We start from the raw sequence: 20981 nt of genomic DNA, 5'->3' as shown, positions 1-20981 counted from the left end.
CCAGTCCACGAGTCTTGCCAGAGATTCCCAAGACTTGCAGAGAGGGTCCATCACTACCAGTTCCAGTGTCTTCCCTTTGGCCTAGCCTCAGCACCCTATGGTATTCACCAAGCTAATGGCAGAAGTAGGTACATACCTAAGGAAATATGATGTCATCTTGGTACCTAATCTAGACAACTTTCTGATAATGGCCAGTTCTGAGGAACAGCTCAGGGACCATTGCCAGTTCTCGATCTCCACACTTCCGAAGTTGGGATGTGTCATAAATTGGGAAAAATCTGATCTTGTCCCAGATCCTAGGAAAAAATTTCAAGGGGTCGTACTACACTCCCAGTTGAGAATATCAACACGCCATGGTGGAAAACTCGCCAGTTTTCAAGAAGCTGTTGTTCCATCAGGGAAGTGATGAGCATTTTAGGACTAATGACTCCTTGTATTCCCTGTGTAAGGTGGAGTCAGTTCCACTCCTGGGAACGTCAGGGTGTGGGCCTATCGGCCTGGGACAAGAAACAACAGTTGCTAGACAAGATGGCCCTCTTTCCCAGTAAAGGAATCCTTACATTGGTGAACCATTCCATAAAACTTCCAGAGAAGAGTTCCATGGATTCTTTTACTCTTCGCCACGACAGCACCCACTTGGAGAGGGACCCACCCATAGGAACAGGAAACCTACAGAGATAAAAGAGGACAGTCCGCCTCTCCTCAGTTGGTTTCCTGTTCAGATGGGAACCGCAGGATTCTCTACAAATCATACCTGGGCCAGGGAACCACCTGTGCGGTATCTGCAGGAACGGCAGGGGTTCCGGTCTGGAAGCAGCGACTAGGGAGTGCTGGGGTCCGGCTCCCTCCTCGACTGGGGCAGCAGCATGACCAAAATGCCGGTACCGGGTGAGGCCGACCGGGGGTTTTCTGCAGAAATGCATGCTACCGGGATTTTGGAGGAGAATCCATCCCGGTCCGTGTGGGAGCACAGGAGCCGGAGGCAAGTGATAGTCCGTCGTTCCTAGGGCTTCAGCGTCTGGAAGGATGCACATGCAGCACTGACAGGAAGGTAAGGAGGAACTTCCGGGTTACTGGGAGTTCCTAGACAGAGTGCACATGCGGTCTCTGAAAGCACGCGGAACTGAAGGCATGGAGCGCTCCCCACCCCCTCCGAAGGAGAAAAAAAAGGGAGAGATGGTTTATTTTACTTAGCGCCGGCAGCTGTATTCTGGGCTGGACGTATTTTAATTAGCCACACCTGGAGGGGGAGATGCCGGCATAATGAAGGGGCTTATAAGAAACCGTGGGGGTATGGTGTGCAAACATGTCTTCCCCCCCCCCCCCCCCTTTCCCAAAGACAGGACTCTCATCCCCAGCCAGGTGATACAGCGGCAGCCAAGGATTACTCACGCCGTGATTCCTCCGACAGGAGCCATGCCAACAAGCCTCCTTCTCAGCCTGAGTCGGTACCTACAGCTTCTCTGGGTGAGTGGACGACTCTCTGCCTATCAAGCTCATATATATCTCTTTCCCTCTCTCTCCTCTGCTATGTCCGCCGTAGGCTAAGAGAAAAGAACAATCAAAAAATAATGTGCCATCTGTACACGTCCTCTACCGGACTCTTACATAAAAAGGCTATGCAAAAAATGCATCAATGAAACAGCGAAGCAGGCCTCAACATCAGCCACACACATGGGGCCTGTAATTCCTCCCTTATTATAGCCCTTAACCCTCAACGTGGTCTAAGGTCCCGAAAGTCGACGCAGCAGTCGCCTCCACCTCAAGACAGTCAGCCTTACCAGTGGAAGACACAGGGATTCTAAAAGACACACTGGACCAAAAAGCTGATGCCTCACTAAAGAGCATGGGAGGCAGCTACGGGCACGTTTAAACCGGCAATAGCTAGTACGTGCATGGCTCGGTCTATGCTGGTCTGGATTGATCAACTAGACCAGAGAATTTCCAGAGACAAGCTACGAGCTGCTATACCACTGATCTGTGGCGCAGCAGCATAAATAGCAGATGCTTCTGCTGATTCACTGCGCATGGCAGCCAGAACAGCTGGCTAACTTAACACCAGACTTAGCCTATGGCTCAAAAGCTGGAAAAGTGACACCCATTCCAAGGCAAAGCTTTGTGCCATACCTTGTGAGGGTGAGTTTTTGTTTGGGAAAGCTTTAGATGAAATCCTTACCAAAGGAAAAAGGGTTCCCTAACCCCTCTCTTGCATCTTATAGGAGAGCGTTTAGGAGACTACCATTTGGCAGAGGGAGACCAGCAGAAAATCAAAATCACTGAGCCACGAAGGAAGAAAAAGGCAAAGGTGCCATGTTTAGAGGAACCTCCTTTCGCAGGGATAGGAGCTAAAGAGCCAGTCCCTCCAGTAGGAGGGAGACTAAATTTTTTTTTTTTTTTTTTTCTTCAGGAATGGGAGAAAGTTACAGCCAGCCCTTGGGTCCTGGGCATTATCAGGGAGGGGTTAAAATTAGAGTTCCATCACGTACCCCATAACTCGGTCATAGAATCATAGAATCGTAGAGTTGGAAGGGACCTCCTGGGCCATCTGGTCCAACCCCCTGCTCAAAGCAGGATTCGCTAAATCATCCCAGTCAGATGTCTGTCCAGCCTCTGTTTGAAGACTTCCATTGAAGGAGAACTCACCACTTCTCGTGGCAGCCTGTTCCACTCATTGATCACTCTAACTGTCAAAAAGTTTTTTCTAATATCTAATCTGTCTCCTCCCATTCAGTTTCATCCCATTGCTTCTAGTCTTTCCTTGTGCAAATGAGAATAAAGTTGATCCTTCTACAATGTGACAGCCCTTTAGATATTTGTAGACAGCTATTAAGTCTCCTCTCAGTCTTCTCTTTTGCAGACTAAACATTCCCAAATCCTGCAACCTTTCCTCATAAGACAGGGTTTGCAGACCGGTCACCATTCTGGTCGCTCTTTTCTGAACTTGCTCCAGTTTGTTGTCTTTTTTAAAATGTGGTGCCCAAAACTGGACACAATATTCCAGATGAGGTCTGACCAAAGAGGAGTAGAGGGAAATAATGACTTCACGTGATCTAGACTGTATGCTTCTGTTAATACATCCTAGAATTGCATTTGCCTTTTTTGCTGCTGCATCACACTGTTGACTCATATTCAGTCTGTGATCTATTAGTATACCCAAGTCTTTTTCACATGTGCTGTCACTTAGCCCTATTCCTCCCATTCTATATATGCTTTTTTCATTTTTATTGCCCAGATGTAGTACTTTGCATTTCTCCCTGTTAAAAACCATTCTGTTAGTTGCTGCCCACTTCTCCAGTTTATTTAAATCTTTTTGAATCCTCTCTCTCTCTTCTCTAGTATTAGCTATCCCTCCTAGCTTTGTGTCATCAGCAAATTTAATCAGTTTACCCTCAATTCCTTCATCTAAATCATCATCATAACATCCCTTAGCTCACCAATCCAACAGTGGGTCCTAGAGACTGAGATTCTTAGTTTACTGGACAAAAAAATTTTGGTCCATGTGCCTGAAGGACAGGAAGGGAGAGGATTTTACTCCCCTCTTTCTGATACCTAAACCAGATGGCTCATTCAGGACTATAATCAACCAATCAAATTAATAAATTTCAAATGTTAAATGACCTAATTGGTGGTCCTCTGGGTACTCTGAAATCCAACTGAGAAGAGGTGGACTGCCCTTTTATCTCTGTAGGTTTCCTGTTCCTATGGGTGGATCCCTCTCTCTAAGTGGCTGCTGTCATGGACTCATTAAAAGAGCATTACTGGTAAGTAATCCAGCTTTTCCCCATGTGTTGTGGTCACCACCAATGCAAGTCAGCTAGGCTGGGGAGGTCATGTTGAAGGCAGATTACCTAAGAGAATGGAGTCCGGAGTTAGGATCCAGGTCCTCGAATTTCAGAGAGCTGTGTAGAAAGTACTTCTCCAGGTCCAGTCGGTTGTCAAAGGCAGACATGTAAAAGTCCTGTCCGACAATACGAGGGCAGTAGCATTCCTACGTCAAGGGGCGCCGAAACACCCTGCACTGCAACAGCTAGCCAAGAGTATTTTCAGATGGGCAGAGGCAACAGTACTATCCATCTCTGCAGTACATCTGGAAGGATCCAGAAACCAGGTAACAGACTTCCTCAGCAGACAAAAATATCTTCCACAGAGGGAACTGAACAAAGAAGTATTTAAGTATGTTGTGCCAATGCTGAGGGGTGCCACGAGTGGACCAGTTTGCTACCAGGAAGAATACAAAGGTCAGAGGGTTCTTCTCCCTAAATCCCCCTACAGTTCAGCAGGGATTGATGCATTCTCAGTCATATGGGGGGGGGGAAGGGTCTGCTGTATGCATTTCCACCCCTTCCTCTTGTCCCAAGCAGGGCTGTGGAGTCTGAGTCGGTGCTCATCTTGATGGAGTCGGTATAAAATCAATGGACTGACTCCGACTCCTAAAATATATAATTGGGTAGAGTAGTTCAATGCAGAATGTGATGAATATTTTTTCATAGGAATTTGGGAAAGTTATGAAATGTCCTATAAATGGCTGTTCTATTCCTGATCTAAGGCTACATTCACACAAGAACAGGTTCTTGCTATTGTAAAGGACAATGCTTCAAACATAAGTACAATTACACTGGTGAATGAGAGTAATTAACAACAGCTAGAGGAACATTTAGGATTCAGTATGTTTGAGATGGAAGGCCACAGTGCTGTTTATGTAACTGAGGATCAAACAGATATTACAACAGAAGAACACAAAATTATACTGTAGAAATAGATCTTGTTAAAGCTGCTTCAAAACACTTTCATATTCATCACATGCGCTGTGTTGTGCACACGCTGCAGCTGGCAGTAAGAGTCTGCAAGAGGGACATGCTGGAAATCTGAATGGAAAAGTGAGGAAATTGGTTATTGCCTTAGAACCCCTAAAAATGTATTCCATCTTGATGAGATGTGCTGGGAAAGGGGCAATTGTCGATCAAGCCACTTGGTGGAGCAGCGCTTACTTAATTGAGCGATTGCTTGAACTAAAACCGTTTCTTATAGATATGACGAACCCTCAGGTAACCCTAAATGAAGGTCAATGGACGCAAGTGGCTGAATTGAAGGAATTGCTTAATCACCCATTTACTGTGACTAAAAAATTACAAGCTGAGTATTTAACTCCTGGCATTTTCATAAGGGAGTGGAAGAACTTGCCATTTTGCATGTCCCAAAGAGGAGGTTTAATTGCAGATGGCGTTTCTGCTTCAATGAAACGGAGAGAGAGACAGCTATTGGAAAATCAAATTTTTCTGGCAGCTGTTTATGTGGATCCAAGTCATCGTATACTGCTTGATGATCAGCAGCTTACTAAAGGAAAAGAAGCTCTGACTGAGGTAGCAGTTAGGATGAGTGGCCTACAGGATGACTGCCAGGCGCAAGAGGACTTGGCTCCTGACAGTGCTATTGCTGCCATATCTCCATCCTCATCAGATGAGGCATTTGACTTTGACAAGTATTGGGATGACACGGAGCAGGCAAAGCGTTGCTGCAAGGAAAAAGATTTCACTGTCTCCTATAGCAAGCAGATTGACCATATTTCAGCAAAATGTTTCACTTGCTCTCAAAGAAATAGAAAAATTAAACTGTTCATCAAAACTGTGCATGAGGCAATTCCTTTATACCCAGAAGTTGTTGTTGCCCATGTGGTTACGGCTTTGCCTCCAACCCAAGTTACTGTAGAGAGGTTGTTCTCTGGCCTTAAAATTATTGGGTCAGATTTGAGGTCATCTATGAAGGAGGATCTGATGGAGGCAATTTTATTTCTTAAAACAAATTCATAGACTGCAGAAATGTTTATGTTCTTGTTGAAAACTGTTTTTTGCCACTTGCATAGTTTATTACAGTGTGTATATAGGTATATATATATTTTATTTTTTGATATTACATTAGTGCATTACATAGTTTGTTAGTTTTGTGTTCTAAGGTTGTATTCCAATACATAGGACATAATATATCTAAATCTTGATTATTTTATCATAAAAATGATTAAAATGTCTGTCCACATTGTACTACAATAAATTTTTCACTTCAATATAAGCAATATATGTTTGAGTCGGTGTAAGGGAAATTGAGGAGTTGCAGGTTTGGCTTACTGACTCCACAGCCCTGGTCCCAAGGGTTCTTGGGAACGTGCAGTAGGAAGGAGCAAAAATTGTCCTGGTAGTGCCCTTCTGGCTGAAGAGAAGTTGGTCCCCTCAGCTGAGGAAGATGGCAGAGTAAAGGGGCTTTACACATAGCGATATCGCTAAAGCGTCACCGATTTTGTGACGCAGCAGTGACATTGCTAGCGATATCGCTACATGTGATACCTCCGACCGGCTCCCCCGCTGGCTATTGCTGATCGTGCAAGATCGGCTTGGTCCATTTCTTGTCATCGGCTTCCTGCTGGCGCCGACGAGCGAGCCATGGATGCGGGCGGAAGACTGACACCCTCGCCGCATCTAAAAGGTAAGAGCGACTGCCGACCGCTGCTGCATCGCTAGTGTGATCTGCCTGTTTGGCAGCTCACTAGCGACCATTTAGCGATGCACCAGCGATCCTGACCGGGTCATATTGTGGTTGGGATCACTGGTGCATCGCTAAATGTAAAGGGGCCTTTAGACCCCATCCTCATTCCAAGAAGAGAGCATCTCCTCCACCATGACCCAGACAGTCTTCAGCTCTCAGCATGGATCCTGAGAGGCATCTTAAAGGATTGTCAGATGAAGTAATTTCTGTCCTTCAAGCAAGTAGGAAGCCGGTGACTTCCGCCATCTACATCAAGATTTGGAAGCGATTCTGCAGCTATTGTGGAGAGAGAAATCAATAGACACTTCCCTCCCAGACATTCCCAGGATCCTAGACTTCCTACAGTCAGGTTTCAAGAAAGGCCTTAGACCAAGTACTCTGAGGGTGTGTGCGTACGCTGCAGATTTTTCCACGCTGATTTTGCAAAATCTGCAGGTCAAAAGACCTGTGGCTTATCTGCAGTTTTCCCCTGCAGTTTGACACCTCTACAATGGAGCAGGTGTAAAACCACTGCGGATTCTGCACACAAGTGACATGCACAAATCCGCACAGAAAAATCCGCTTTGTGTGCACTGCAGTTTATTTCCATAGAATATAAAGGTACTGTACACTGCAGCATGTGCACACACCCTTAGGGTGCAGATTTCAGCCCTTGGTGTTTTTTATTTTTTTATTTTCCCCTATAATCCCAGCCTTGAATGGCTAAGTTTTCTAGGGTTATATAGAGACTGAAGCCTTCTGTAAGAGTCAGTCCCACCATGGAATCTAAACTTCACTAAATACCCAGTTTAAACATCCATATGAACCAGCAGATGACATTGGACATTAGTAGACTCTTTCAAGACTGCCTTTCTAGTAGTGATCACATCAGCAAAAAGATTAGGGAAACTACAGGCCCTATCTCTATTCAGGACTCATACTTGCAGGTGTTCAAGGATCGACTAGTCAATGCTCAACCTAGTGTTTCTCCCTAAAGTTGTCCACTCCTAACATGAATCAGGAGGTTGTTCTCCCCTCTTTCTGCCAGCACCCTAGAAACTTGCAGGAAAGGCTTTCATTGCCTAGATCAGGGGTGGGGAATCTTTTTTTTTTTTTTTTTTTTTTTTTTTTTTTCTCTCATGTGGATTAGATCCACAATCGCTCTAGCCTACATGGCTCATGGAAGGTCTCCCTGGATACCCTTAGCGCATATTCAACTAGAGCTGTAGCTACTTCATGGGCAGAGAAAGGGGGAACTCCTGTGGACCAGACTTGCAGAGCCACAACTTGGTTTGGTTTAAATACCTTCACAAAACATTACAAAACTAGATGTAGTTTCAGGGCAACTAGCCTTCGGTAGGCCGTAGTCCTGCCTTAGATGATCATACTTTGGTATTCTCCATGGTGCTGTCGGGATTGGTGAACTGGAAAACTGTTACTAGACCTACCAGTAATTTGTACTTGCAGGAATACATCCTGACAGCACTATTAGTTCCCTCCCTACTGATAAGATTCTAGAATAATGTGAAATGTGATGTACTGTTTGTATAAATGTGGCACTTTGAAAAGACGCTAAAGGGTGGAGATTGGAGGGTGCCGTGTTTTTTTTTCTTTTTTTTCTTTTTTTTTTTTTTTTTTTTTTTTCCCCCCCCCCCTCTCCATTTCCTGTCCCAATGAGGATAAGGACATCCTCATTGGTGCTGTCAGGATGGGTTCCTTGAAATACAATTACCGGTAGGTCTAATTACTGTTTTCATCAACCCAGGCACTCACCAATTCAAGAAGACAAGTAGTCCTTTCTTCCATGTTGTAGAACATAGATGAAGACAAGGTGTTCGGATTAGAGGCATGCGGGGAGAGACTGGACGGGTGATGGCCATTTTGCATAACAACTCTTCCATTGGTCCAGGTGGAACCATTGTTACATGAAACTACCATCCTTCTGGTCTCTCCTGCACACCTTGTTTTCATCCATGTCTCGCAGCACATAATAAAGGACTTTTGCTTTATTGATTTGGTGAGTGCCGCATTTTCTTTGTATCTTCAGCTGTCAATCACTTAATGCCTGTAGTTTACTTGGTAAAATCCTGCTGACAGTCTTGCTTGAACACGTACAAAACTTTCCGCTTTTCTCTGTGGAAACTTCACATATAAATATCAGAGTAACCACATGAGGCTTCAAACGCAAATCGGTTTACTTGGTGTGAGGAAAGAAACCGTGGGCATAAGGCTGTTCAGTGTTTAGGCTGTGTTCACACACAGCGTTTTTTTAGCGGGTTTTTACCGCGGTTTTCACTATAAAACCACTAAAAATAAGTTGCACAGTCATTTCTATGCATTTTGCACTTTGTGTGCACATTGATGCGTTTTTTACCGCGAAAAAACCGCAGCATGCACATTAATTTTGTGTTTTTTTTCCGCGGTTTAGGCTTCTCCCATGCTTTTAGAAACCGCTGCGGTAAACGCACCAAAACTGCCATGGAAAAATAGGTGCGGTTTCTGGGAAGGGATTCAGGTTTTTGTGCAGAAATTTTCTGCAACGTGTGCACATACCCTTAGGGTTTTCTTTTTTTCCTTCAGGCAAAACCTGCTTGAAGCTGTTATAACAAATTTGCTGTGTTTTTGCTTGCTGTCTCTTGTGCATGCTGATATAATCTGGTTCCTCCCAAAAAGCCATGATGCAACTTCCTTAAAGGGAATCTGTCACCCCTTTTTTGAGATATCACATAATGATATCATTCAATTGTCACGTAAGGATTCTCTTAGTACTTTTGCTTCCCCCTGACCCCGCACCTTTCATGCATAAATACCTTGTTTATATCGGTTCAGATGTATGTAAACTGCCGCTGTCCGGTCCGCTGGGCGGGGCTTATTCACCTGCTCCCCCCCCCCCCCCCCTGTCTTGCTCTACGCATTTCTTCTTGTGTAGAGCAAGACAGGGAGGGGGGAGGCAGGTGAATAAGCCCCGCCCAGCGGACCGGACCGCGGCAGTTTACATACCTTTTTTATATCAGTTCAGATGTGTTTATGCATGAAAGGTGCAGGGTCAGGGGGGAAGGCAAAAGTACTAAGAATCCTTATGTGACACACAATTGACTGATATCATTATACGATATCTCAAAAAAGGGTGACAGATTCCCTTTAAGGCTTTTGCAGCAACACTTTTTTTTTTTTTTTTTTTTTTTTTTTTTTTTTTTTTTCACTTGCCCATTGTTTCCTATGGATGGGAAAAATTCTGCAAAAATGCTGAAGGTGACATGCTGCAGTTTTCCAAATTGGTCAGGAAAACAAAGCCAAAGTGTGTGCATGAGGTTTCTGATGTCTCATGGGCTTTGCTGGTACTGTAAGAAATGTGAGCATGGCCTAAGTCTTGTATACTGTAAATCCCATCTACTTTTGTTGGAGCGTAACCTTAGGTTATGTGCAGGATGTGGTGCTAGGTGTCACAACCCCACCAATGACCTATCAGTATTAATTTCGATGCAGCTGTCACACTATGCTCAGGAGAGCCAATGACCAGTCTGAGCACTATTGCGATCGGAGTTGCATAGCGGTCTAGCATTCATGGCCTATCCTTAAGGTACTGTCACACTTAGCGATGTACCAGCAATCCCGACCAGCGATATGACACGGTCAGGATCGCTGGTGCATCGCTAAGTGGTCGCTAGTGAGCTGCCACACAGGCAGATCTCACCAGCGACATCGCTGGGGATGGGGATCGCTACTTACCTGTCACACCAGGCGATCCTGCGTCCTCCTGCCCGGCTCCACGCGTCGCTCGTCCTCACAGCAGGAAGCGCCACAGGAAGCTGACGACGAGAAGCAGTCCAGGACGTTCTCGCGCGATCAGCGATTACCAGCGGGGAAGCGGGTCGTAGGTAAGTATCGGACACAGATATCGCTATAACGTCACTAGTTATAGCGATATTGCTAGCGATATCTTAGTGTCTCATGCCCTTTAGAGAAGAGTCAATAGTCCAGGACAATCCCTTTTTAAGCCTATGGTTTGACATGCAGAGCCCTTCCATAAGCCTCTTTGGCATCTAGTAGGTCACGACTGATTTTTGTGTAGGGCAGTATAATATTGTGGCTACTATGCCCTGTTTTAGTGCCCTTTTACTTGGCTCTTTCAGACCATTATATGGACCTGGACAACTTAAAACGTGAAGTTTGTACAAATTGAAGCAAAATGTGAATCTTCTACTTGCAATGGATTCGGCTTATTTCTGATACTGGATCCTGCCCACTGGACATGAAGCTCTGTTAATGTGCTGCCACTAATGTTAGATGATCAATGGGGGGTGTTGGGTGTCAGATCCCCAACCCCCCCCCCCCCAATCTTATACTGTGGACTTGGTTCAGTATCCTAGTTTTGGACAACGCCCTTAAAGGGAATCTGTCTTTCTCTTTTTTTTTTTTTTTTTTCTCTATCCTCTGCTGGCATTGACATCAGGGGCTTATCTACAGCATTCTCTAATGCTGTAGATAGGCCCCCGATGTAACCTGAAAGATGAGAAAACGTTAGATCATACTCACTGGAGGGGGCAGTCCGGTCTGGCACCTTCCATCTTCATACAATGCTGTCCTCTTCTTCCCTTCCTGTAGTGGCTCCAGCGCAGGTGCATTGCTCTGTCCTGTTGAGGGCAGAGCAGAATTCTGCAGTGCGCAGGCGCCAGACCTCTCCCGACACCTGCACACTGTAGGACTCTGCTCTGCCCTATACAGGGCAGAGCAGTGCACCTGCTTTGCAGCCACTATAGGAAGAAGAGGACGGCATCGTATGAAGATGGGAGGCACCGGACCACGACACCCATCGAACCGGACCACCCCCTCCAGTGATTATAACCTAACATGTTTTTCTTTCAGGTTACATCGGGGGCCTATCTACAGCATTACAGAATGCTGTAGATAAGCCCCTGATGTCTATGCCAGCAGCTAATAGGGCAAAAAAAGTGAGATTCCTTTTAAGACAAATTTTCATCTGCCAGACTTGCATTTAATACATGGCGTATCCTCTGCTTCCCATGTGTTGCTGTGAGAACCACATAATTGGGGAAGGAGCAGCTTATGATGGAGCATTTGATGAAGCCCATTTCTTACCTTATAACCCTTGTTTTATTATCTTAGCCTCAGATATGGCTCAACTCTGTGAATAGGAAAAATAAAGCTGGACTCATCGAGTGGATGAAGAGCTCGAATATATCACTCGTGCAAGAGAATGGACAAAGGAAATATGGTGGACCTCCTCCAGGTAGGTTCTCCTCATACCAGAGTAGTTGGTTATTGTATCCTGGAAAGGTCTTTTGCTTTCTAAGGCTAGTTATAGGTGGTGACTTCATACTTATACCTAATACTTACCCTGGAAGTTTTTTTTTTTTTTTTTTTTTTTTTTTTTTTTTCCAGGTTGGGTGGGAGAAGCTCCTCCACATGGCTCTGAGATTTTTATTGGCAGCATTCCTCAAGAAATATATGAAGATACACTGATACCCCTCTTTCAGTCTGTAGGAAGGCTGTATGAGTTTCGCTTAATGATGACCTTCAGTGGCCTCAACCGTGGATTTGCTTATGCACGCTATTCCTCAAAACGTGTTGCCGATCAGGCAATCACCCACCTCTGTAACCATGAAATTCAACCAGGCTTTAAGATCTTTGTGTGCCGAAGCACCGAGAAGTGTGAGCTGATGTTGGATGGCCTGCCATTGCTTATGGAACAAGCTGCATTGGAGGACTTCCTGGCAAAAATGACAGCTGGAGTAGCTACAGCTTCTCTCTATGCTAGTCCTTTCACAAAGTTAAAGAATATGGCTGTTGTGAAATACAACTCTCACCGAGAAGCAGCCCTGGCTAAGAAAAGTCTGTGTGAAGGTTTGTATTCAACTATTCTAGGTTTATACTATGTATCCTGTAGAATTATTGTTTGATTCCGAATTGCTTTACCTGGGAACCATGGCCCTCAACAGTAAAGTTGCAATTTCCAGTAGAAGTCATGGAATTGTGCAAAGGCAGCTGTAAGTTGGGGGATTCTTGCATGTGGTGCTCATACTTGATAGATCAAGATATTTTTGGAGTGTCTTTATTCCAGTGCCTTGGCTTTCGGTAGATGCCTTGGGTCTGTGGTAGGCCATACCAGGAAAACATGGAAACATGCTCATGGTGCTCCTCTACACTGATGGACCTGCTCTAATCTATGGTGGGGACATGTTCTTCCCTTCCGAGTGTTGCTGACTGCTTACGTCAGTTAGCATTTTCTCAGCAGCCACTTTATTAATGTTGAACTGACACCATGTTGATCTGGTGAAAGGTTCTCTTTAATGATGAGATGCTAGGGGTCCAAAAACTCCTTCTGCTTACTGATGGTTGAGACTTCACTGCACAAAGATAGGATTAACAGGGGTCTGTCCACAGGTCTCTGAACTCTTAAAGACATTGCTGTAAGGATGCTATAGATCAGATTAATATCTCACCCCCCCCCAAACCTTTTCACCTTCATGACCAAGCCAGTTTTTAGAACTCTTGACTAATCTCTTTATTTGGTAATGACTCTAAATCCTGCTGATCTGAGATTTTTTTTTTTTTTTTTTTTTTTTTCGTGACTTATTGTACTTCATGATAGGGGTAAAAACTTGTTTGCTAAAACTTGTGTTTATTTGCAAAATGAAAAATTAGCATTTTGTTAATTTTTCAACTTCATTATTATACCCTTAGACCAGAGGGACATCACACACAATGGTTAATAAATAATTCCCACGTGTCAACTTTACATAAGCATAATGTTTGAAAAAAGTGTATGTGTAGATTTTTATTTTTTAATTTTTTTTTTTTTTTTGTTTGAAAGTCAGAGGTTTAGAGTTGACCAGCGATTTTCTAATATTTGCAATAACTTACTATCTGAGTCACAATTGAAGTGACTGAGGGGTCTATGACAGAATAAACAAATGGTGCTATTCTACAAACTGCACCCCTCAAGGTACTCAAACTTCATTGAAGAAATTTATTAACCATTCAAGTACTGCTAAGAATTTTTGCAATGTGGAAGGGAAAAAAATGAACGCTTAACTTTTTTTTTTACTTTAGACCCAATATTTTCACAAGGGTAACAAACAAAAAATGCCAAATATTGAGCCTTTTTTTTTTTTTTCCTTAAGACTATACCCCAGTGTGTGTGGGGGGGGGGGGGGGGGGGGGGGGGGAAACTACTTTTTGGGTGTAAGGCTTGGAAGAGAAGGAGCACAGATTGACTTTTTAAAATAAAAATTGTCTGGAATTTGGAGCCGGTGCTGTCACATTTTGGAGAGACCCAATGTGACTAAACAGTGGAACCCCCACTCACAGGTTTAGGTTCCAAAACTGGATTATCAAGGAATGTATCTAATGTTTGAGGATGCAGCCAACCCGAAAGCCTCACAAATTTTACAAAATGTAGATATATTTAGAGGATGGCAAAAGAAAATAAACCCCCACATTTCTTCAATTTATGGAAAGCACAGGTGCCCCATATGTAGTTAAACTAACCTGAAGGAAAAGGCTCCACATTGGTGCTCAGATTTTGCAATGTCACATTGGTAGATCCCCAAGGTAGCAGAACCCACCCCATAAGTGACCTTCATTTTACAAAATACAACACCAATTAATTCATGTCAATATGATCGCTGCACCCCTGATGTCAATGAATTTTATACCCTTGGGCAGTGAAGAGTTTTTTTACTACCAAAATCTTGGGCTGTCACTCAACACTTGTTTAGAAAAATTTTAGCTCAAATATGGTGATGCAAAATTATTTTTTTGTGTATTTCTGACAGTCATGTGATGGATTTTTTTGGGTGATGAGTTGAGGTTTTTATTGGTACAATTTTCAGGCACGAGTTTTTTGATTTTTCTGCTTGTGGTAAAATTGAGGCAGTTTTATTCAGGTCAGTAAGATTAGTTATGCCCCCTTTATATAGTTTTTGGTGCAAATACACTATAAAATGTTCATAGAAAACTACTTTTGCATAGCACCTGAGAGCTAGTTTTTTTTTTTTTTTTTTTTATTCCACTGATGGAGTTGTATGGCAGGATGTTTTCTGCAGCACAAGATTACTTTCAGCAGTTAGCATTTGTATTCTTGATGGTGTTTTCTGACACTTTTTTGTTTCATGTTATGATTTTACAATGCTCACTGAAGGTATGAACTAATGGGACAGTCTTGGGCTACTTTCACGCTAGCGTTGGGAGGCGCAGTGCCACCACTTGGCTCCACACCAGCCGCGCCTCCTTCATTCAGCTCCTCCTATGGTCGCATGATGCTGCATGCGATCAGCATACCCTATATTTAGCGTTGGGTGCGCTGGCATGATTCTGCCAGTGTGTGTGCCCTTCTGGCACTGTGCCGAGCGCACAAAAATGCAACACGGTGTGTCTGGTGCACATCTGCACAGAACCAAAAGGGCACGTGCACTGGCAAAATCATGCCAGCATACCCAATGCTAAATATGGGGTACGCTGATTGCATGCAGCATCATGCAACCATAGGAGGAGGGGGCAGAGCTAAGTGGCGGCCCTGTGCTGCACCTCCTAACGCTAGTGTGAAAGTAGCTTTATGGGGTAGATTGTTGCAGATGCAGGAGTGCCCAACATGTATGTGTGGATTACACCTAGGATTGGGAAGATGTTCCGTGTGGTGTTTTTTTTGTTTTTAATCCCTTTTGTCCTTCTGTAATCGTCCTTTGAAGTCTTTATGCTTGGTCTTCTCCTGCCTGAATATGGACACCTCCTCCAGACCCCATCCTCTTCCCATCTGACTGGTCAATGTCTTTTGTTTTGGAACCTGCCTTCAGTGGCCAAAATCTGGCCCATGCAGTCATTTCCAGGCCTGTGCATGATCTCTCACGTTGAACTGAGAGATTCTGATCTGCCCATGTGATACCTGGGTGTAACTTCAGCCAGCCATAGTTTGGAGCCAACAAATTGGTATAAAGTCTCCATAGCTGATTCTAACAAACACAACTTTTTTTTTCCTACAAAATCTGTAGTCCTAATCCCTTGCAAAAGCATCATTACAGATGTCTTCAAGAGTTCCAAATTCTGCTGACTAGCACTCTTTAAGGAAATGGGAACAGTGGGGAAGGGGGTAAGCATAATGAACTGGCCTTTTGTAGCCTTCCCTATGTCTAAATGTGGAAAACCTCCCTTTTTTTTTTTTTTTTTATTCCATGATTCTAAATGTTGCGGCACTTAAGTTGTCCATAATTTGGTCAACTTCTCGTACCCTTTGCTTTAAAATAAAGCCTATACTCTCCTCCTGTGCCAGCACCATTCCCACAGTGTCGGCATGCTTCCATGCAGTTGTTATGCCAACGCCCAGTCGGAGCTGGTGTCGCTGCCCGCCTCCTGCCAAGTTGAGCAGGCAGAGGAAAGTCCACTCAGTTGCAGCTGGGATATCCTCTTCATGTTTAATTTGTCTGAAGGCAGGGGACAGTGGGCACTGGCATCACATGTCCCAACAGGGGAGTGCAAGTTGCTGCCACGGGAGGGGAGTATAGGCTTTATTTTATGGGGGCCAAATGTTTTGAACAAGCTGGTGTCCTAGATATGTTGGAGAGTCCCTGCGTCTGTAGGTGTTGCAGCTGTCTTAACTGCAGCCGCACATACAACCACAGGGACTCCCAACAGAATATCCACATGCCCAAGATACTTGTGTTATCCAAGCACATTTGTTCATAACTAGGTAACATTAATTTAGGTTTTGGCTTGATGTTGTTCAGTGGGTGGTTCTAGTAGGCAAACCCTGTTAAAACAAGTAACTCCTGTAGGACCACCCACTCGACTCCTTTCTGTGTGCAATGACTGCCCACTAATTTGGGTATATAATATTTTGACTTCACCTTTCAACAGGTACCCAGGCAGTCTATGGCTGCTTTTATACTGTGGATTGGCTCCAACAGTCAATTAGACTTAAGATGCAATCGGACACCTTGGCAAGGCCCAATCCTCTTCTCCCTCTGATATCTAACAAACAGGTCATGCTGGAGAAACTTGCACCTACTGCCACTCAGGGTCTTCAGCTCCTTTGTGAGAAACTAATGTTTGGACAGCCAGTCTACCAAATAAAGTTCCTGAGAAATGGCAACTGTGGTTGGCTTCGATTTTGGTACTGGGTGCTAATACCAAACCATGGCGTGCCATTCACTGGATATTCCTGGCTGGTTGGCGACAAGCTAATTCCCACAGAAAAGTACCAGCAAGCTAAGGAGATGGTGGCCTCCCTCATCATGAAGGAGTTTGGTGAGTGGATAAGAAAAATAAAATTCCCATTAAGATGGACGCCTTTTACGCTTTCTAGCTTTGTTGTGGGGAAGCTAAGTGCTTGGCTAATCTTTGGTGGGCCCATACTGAACTGTGGTCTTCATCCACAGAAGAGACCTGGTGACCTTTACTCCTGATCCAAGCAGTGGGGTCAATTCTGCTGCTAGAATTTGGTTAAAAATATATCTATCAGGAGCTGATCACTTCAGTTTATGTATTCCGGCCAATGCGATTACTCGTGTCAGATGAGGTCTGTGCTGTAGGTGATCATTCAAAGGGTTATTCCAATCTCAAATGAATATTGTCAGGAATTTTTAAATGGAAGCACTTTTGCGTGTATTAACTTGCAGCTGTTGAGGGTAACATTATTTTTTATTTTTTTTCCTTTTATATATACAGCTCGTTGTCTAGGAAACCGACCACCCCTGCTGTCTACCTTGTGAACTTTGTGTTGAAGCTTGCAAGGATTAAGAGGTAACTGGGTGCTCAAGCAATCGTGTCCAGCTAAAAAACTGTTAAAACTAAATGGAACATGTGCAGCACTTGCAAGCCCTTTTCTGTCCAGAAGTGGTGGTTTTTACAAGCACTATCCAACAGTACACCAAGAATAAAATCCCTTGAGTGATATCTGGCCCCTGGTCTCTGCTCGCTCATGCTCTCCTTACAATTTGCACTGGCTGCTCTTGACAGCTCGTCACTTCATCAGAACTGGTGAGGGAGTGCACTGCCACTATACAAACTGAACAGTGACCAGATCCTACCGAACATGCGTTGAAACCTACACGTTTAAAGTTAAAACTAGCTCAGCCCCTGAAATGGGCATCACGGATGCCTCGTTTCAGGGTGAATAGGCAGAAGCTGCTGCAGTGGCAGTTGTCAAATGAGAGTTAATTTGATTCTCTTTTCTAATTCACTTTGATGTGAAATAGACGGATGTTTAGGATTAAAACAAACTTTCTTGACCATCCCTTGAAAACTTGCTCATCAATGGGAAAGTGGTGGGTACTGTATGTCTGCCCCTATGCAAATTGACTGGCTTCTGTCAAGTCATATGAAGGTTTATCTTTCTTTCTGGGTGATGAGTTGTCTGGAAAATTTCCACTACACCATGGCAAGAGTTACTTTTTTTTTTTTTTTTTTAAATTATTGACCATGATAACTATATGAATAAATCCATAAATGTCAAAGTAACTGGCACTTCAAACGACATGACCACAATATTCAGACTTGTATGACACTACCGAATCAAGAGATCCAGATATTAGAATAAAATTTCATTTTCTTAATAAAGGGGGTACAAGTATAAAAACATACACTAGGGTAAAATAACAAAATCATTGCCATCTGGCTATATGAAATCTAAGTGTATCCTATAGATGATAAATGGTACATGCAGTATTACCAGAAGAGATATGGTACTGAAGATGACTGCCAAATGAAGACCACAGCACCCCTCCTCACCCCCAACGCACGTTTTGCTTCCGGGGGCGTGAACACTCTCATATAGCCAGATAGCAATGATTTTGATGTTTGCCTATTAATGTCTTGGATTTAAGTGCCAGATTTTATATAGGTTCACCTGACATGGGCATGTAACTCTGCATACCATATATGATAGCCCAGTGTCCCCCTGGTTTGGGCGCTCTTGTATTTTACCCTAGTGTTTTTTTTATACTTTGTACCCCCTTGTTTTCTTATAAAAATTGATTAAAGCTTTTGAATTTTATTCTATGTGGATGTCTTCATTCAGCAATCTGTCATGTAAGTCTGAATATTGTGGTTACATGTTAACTATATGGTAATACTGCTCTGGCAATATGATTCCCCAGGTCAGTACAAGTACACAAATACCAAACGTGCACTCTTAAGTGGGGACGAATTCCAAAATTTGTATGAAAGACTTTGCATTTGTTCCCCTCTTCTGAGACCTGAAGCACTTCTATTTTTATGGTGTCTAGGTCAGGTGTTCAGTTAATTAAAAAAATAAATTTTTAATATTCAATGCCCATGTTGAACACCCGACAATGATTAAAAAAATTAATAAATCCCATTCCCAAGAATGAGGATCAAATTAAGATGGTCAGTTATAGTTGGAATCTCACCTCATTAACAATCCCTGCCTGAGCCGTGGAGGCTGGTACCCTAGGGTCACAACAGTGGCACCCCACTCCACATCAGCTCATCGCCTGTGTGAATCAATCCAAGACGCCAATCAAAAACCACGTCTATCTAACTTACTAAGTTGCAGGCAAAATTTTGCAGTTGATATAAAAATTCCCACCATATTGGCATTAACAGTCGTGTTGTACAAAGACCATCTCTTAGCCAAACAGAGGCACTCATCTAAAGATGCCAAAACTAGCCCAGTATCTATATTCCAACCTGGCTAATATAGACTTTATGATGTGTGGGGAAAGAGGCATGCTCATTGTGAGCATGCATCAAGGGCATGGACATGACATACACTTGTCATATGTCATGAAGGGAGTTTAAGTGCCAGAAACCCCATTAAGCTGCAAAAACTCCACCATGCGCCTGACGCCTGAGAGAGATAGATATATATATCTAGATATATACACACTTAGTGTGTGTGTGTGTGTGTGTGTCAGTCACACTGGTAAGCTGTTGTAGCAACTCTTCTGATGTTGGCTAGTATAGCTAGTTAGTGCTAAGGGCTCACATCAACTATCCCAATAAATCTACATGAAGGGGATCTGTAAACCAAAATTCTAAACCATCTTCCCTTGCACTTTTATCATGTACGGCTTTAGTATTACATTGGTACTGTTGAAAACTTGTTGTTCCATAAACTCAAAAGAACTCCTGCGTTGACCATCTCTTGTAAATTGTTCAATACTAAAGGGAGTAGGGAATAAGTTGACATTCCATTTTTTTTACATCCTAAAGATGGATATATTGCCCTACTTGGCTTTCGGCACCCTAGCCTGCTCATCTTGTATTTTGGCTCTTTAGACCTGGATATAGATTTTAAAACTGTTTTCGTATTAATATATTTGGTGTATATTATGTATAGGAGTACTCGACCTCTCTACCTTATACTATCTGGGGGCACCCATACTGTATGGGATTGCTCCCAGCCCAGGTTGTTGTGCTTTATGCTTTCTTAAAGTCAAACACTGAACATTTGTGAAATGAATGTTTCAAATATTTCCAAACTATTAATTTTCCTTTTTGTTTGTTTCAGGTTACATTGTCAAGTCTGTTTTTACTAGAGATCCTGCTGTGTATCGTTTTTATCTTTGTTTTTTTTACCTACAATGGATCTTATGAATGTTCACAGACAATGTCGTGGTTTTTTTTTTTTAAGGTGTTTTATCTACCGGGGCTAGTTGCCGCTCGTTGACCCTACACCCCTTTCCCCAGAATGTTACTCGGGTTATGGGGAGACAATCACCGCTATTCCAGACTGCTTTCATCTTGCTGTGTCTGGCTCTTACACCACACGCAACACTTGAGTGTTAATTTTTCTTTTTCATACATCTTAACACTGGCATTGTCACATTTTATTAGCACTTTTTTAAAGCACTAAGTTTTTTGCACTTTCCTGTTCTGTAAGTAGGCTTAATGGATAAATGTTTTATACTATATGGAAATAAGTAACATGTATATTTTATATAAAGGTTTTGCAAATTACTTGCCATTTGTCTTTTGTTAACAACATTCGCCCTCAAGTTTTTATGTAAAGAGGAAAACACTGCCTGACAGGCACGGGCAGCAAATCTACATCTGAGACTGACTTCACTTGCCATGTGATGTTGTGTCAAGTAATGTTTGGCCTGTGTTGGAGGAAGAGATCGGGCGTGTTAAATTTCAACATGTCTGATCCTTTAATCTCAAAGATGCACTGCTGTCACATATGTTCCAGGGGCCAAGAGGCGGCTGCTGTAAAAAGTACATTATTTTATAGAGTACCATTGATTCCATGGTGCTGTACATGAGACGGGGGTTACATATAAATTACAGATATCAGTTACAGTAAACAAACTAACAATGACAGACTGATATAGAGGGGAGAGAGGACCCTGCCCTTTCGGGCTTGCATGCTACAGGATGGTGGCGAAGGAGACAGTGGGTTGCAGCAGTTCTGGTGTTGGTTGAGGTGATATCTCTGATAGTGGTGAGAGGAGGTAGCGGGGTCGCTGTAGGCTTTCTTGAAGAGGTGG

General features: G+C 43.4%; 1 protein-coding gene across 2 annotated transcripts in view; it reads left to right on the top strand.

Moving 5' to 3' along the window:
• Positions 1–20451, top strand: part of DND1 (DND microRNA-mediated repression inhibitor 1) — a 33103-nt gene extending 12652 nt beyond the window's left edge. For both annotated transcript variants that reach the window (XM_073582946.1, XM_073582947.1), the window contains 5 exons: positions 11641–11764; positions 11917–12378; positions 16387–16776; positions 17197–17271; positions 20003–20451. In XM_073582946.1, the coding sequence (XP_073439047.1) occupies positions 11641–11764; positions 11917–12378; positions 16387–16776; positions 17197–17240 (1020 nt within the window). In that variant the 3' untranslated portion in view covers positions 17241–17271; positions 20003–20451. The remainder of the gene's footprint in view (positions 1–11640; positions 11765–11916; positions 12379–16386; positions 16777–17196; positions 17272–20002) is intronic.
• The last annotated feature ends 530 nt before the right edge of the window (positions 20452–20981 follow it).

Source organism: Dendrobates tinctorius, unplaced genomic scaffold (genome assembly GCF_039654945.1).
Source record: "Dendrobates tinctorius isolate UK_male_01 unplaced genomic scaffold, ASM3965494v1 ptg000075l, whole genome shotgun sequence".
Classification (NCBI taxonomy): Eukaryota; Metazoa; Chordata; class Amphibia; order Anura; family Dendrobatidae; genus Dendrobates; species Dendrobates tinctorius.
Note: the sequence above shows the minus strand (reverse complement) of the source record. Positions and strands in the feature narration are given on the sequence as shown.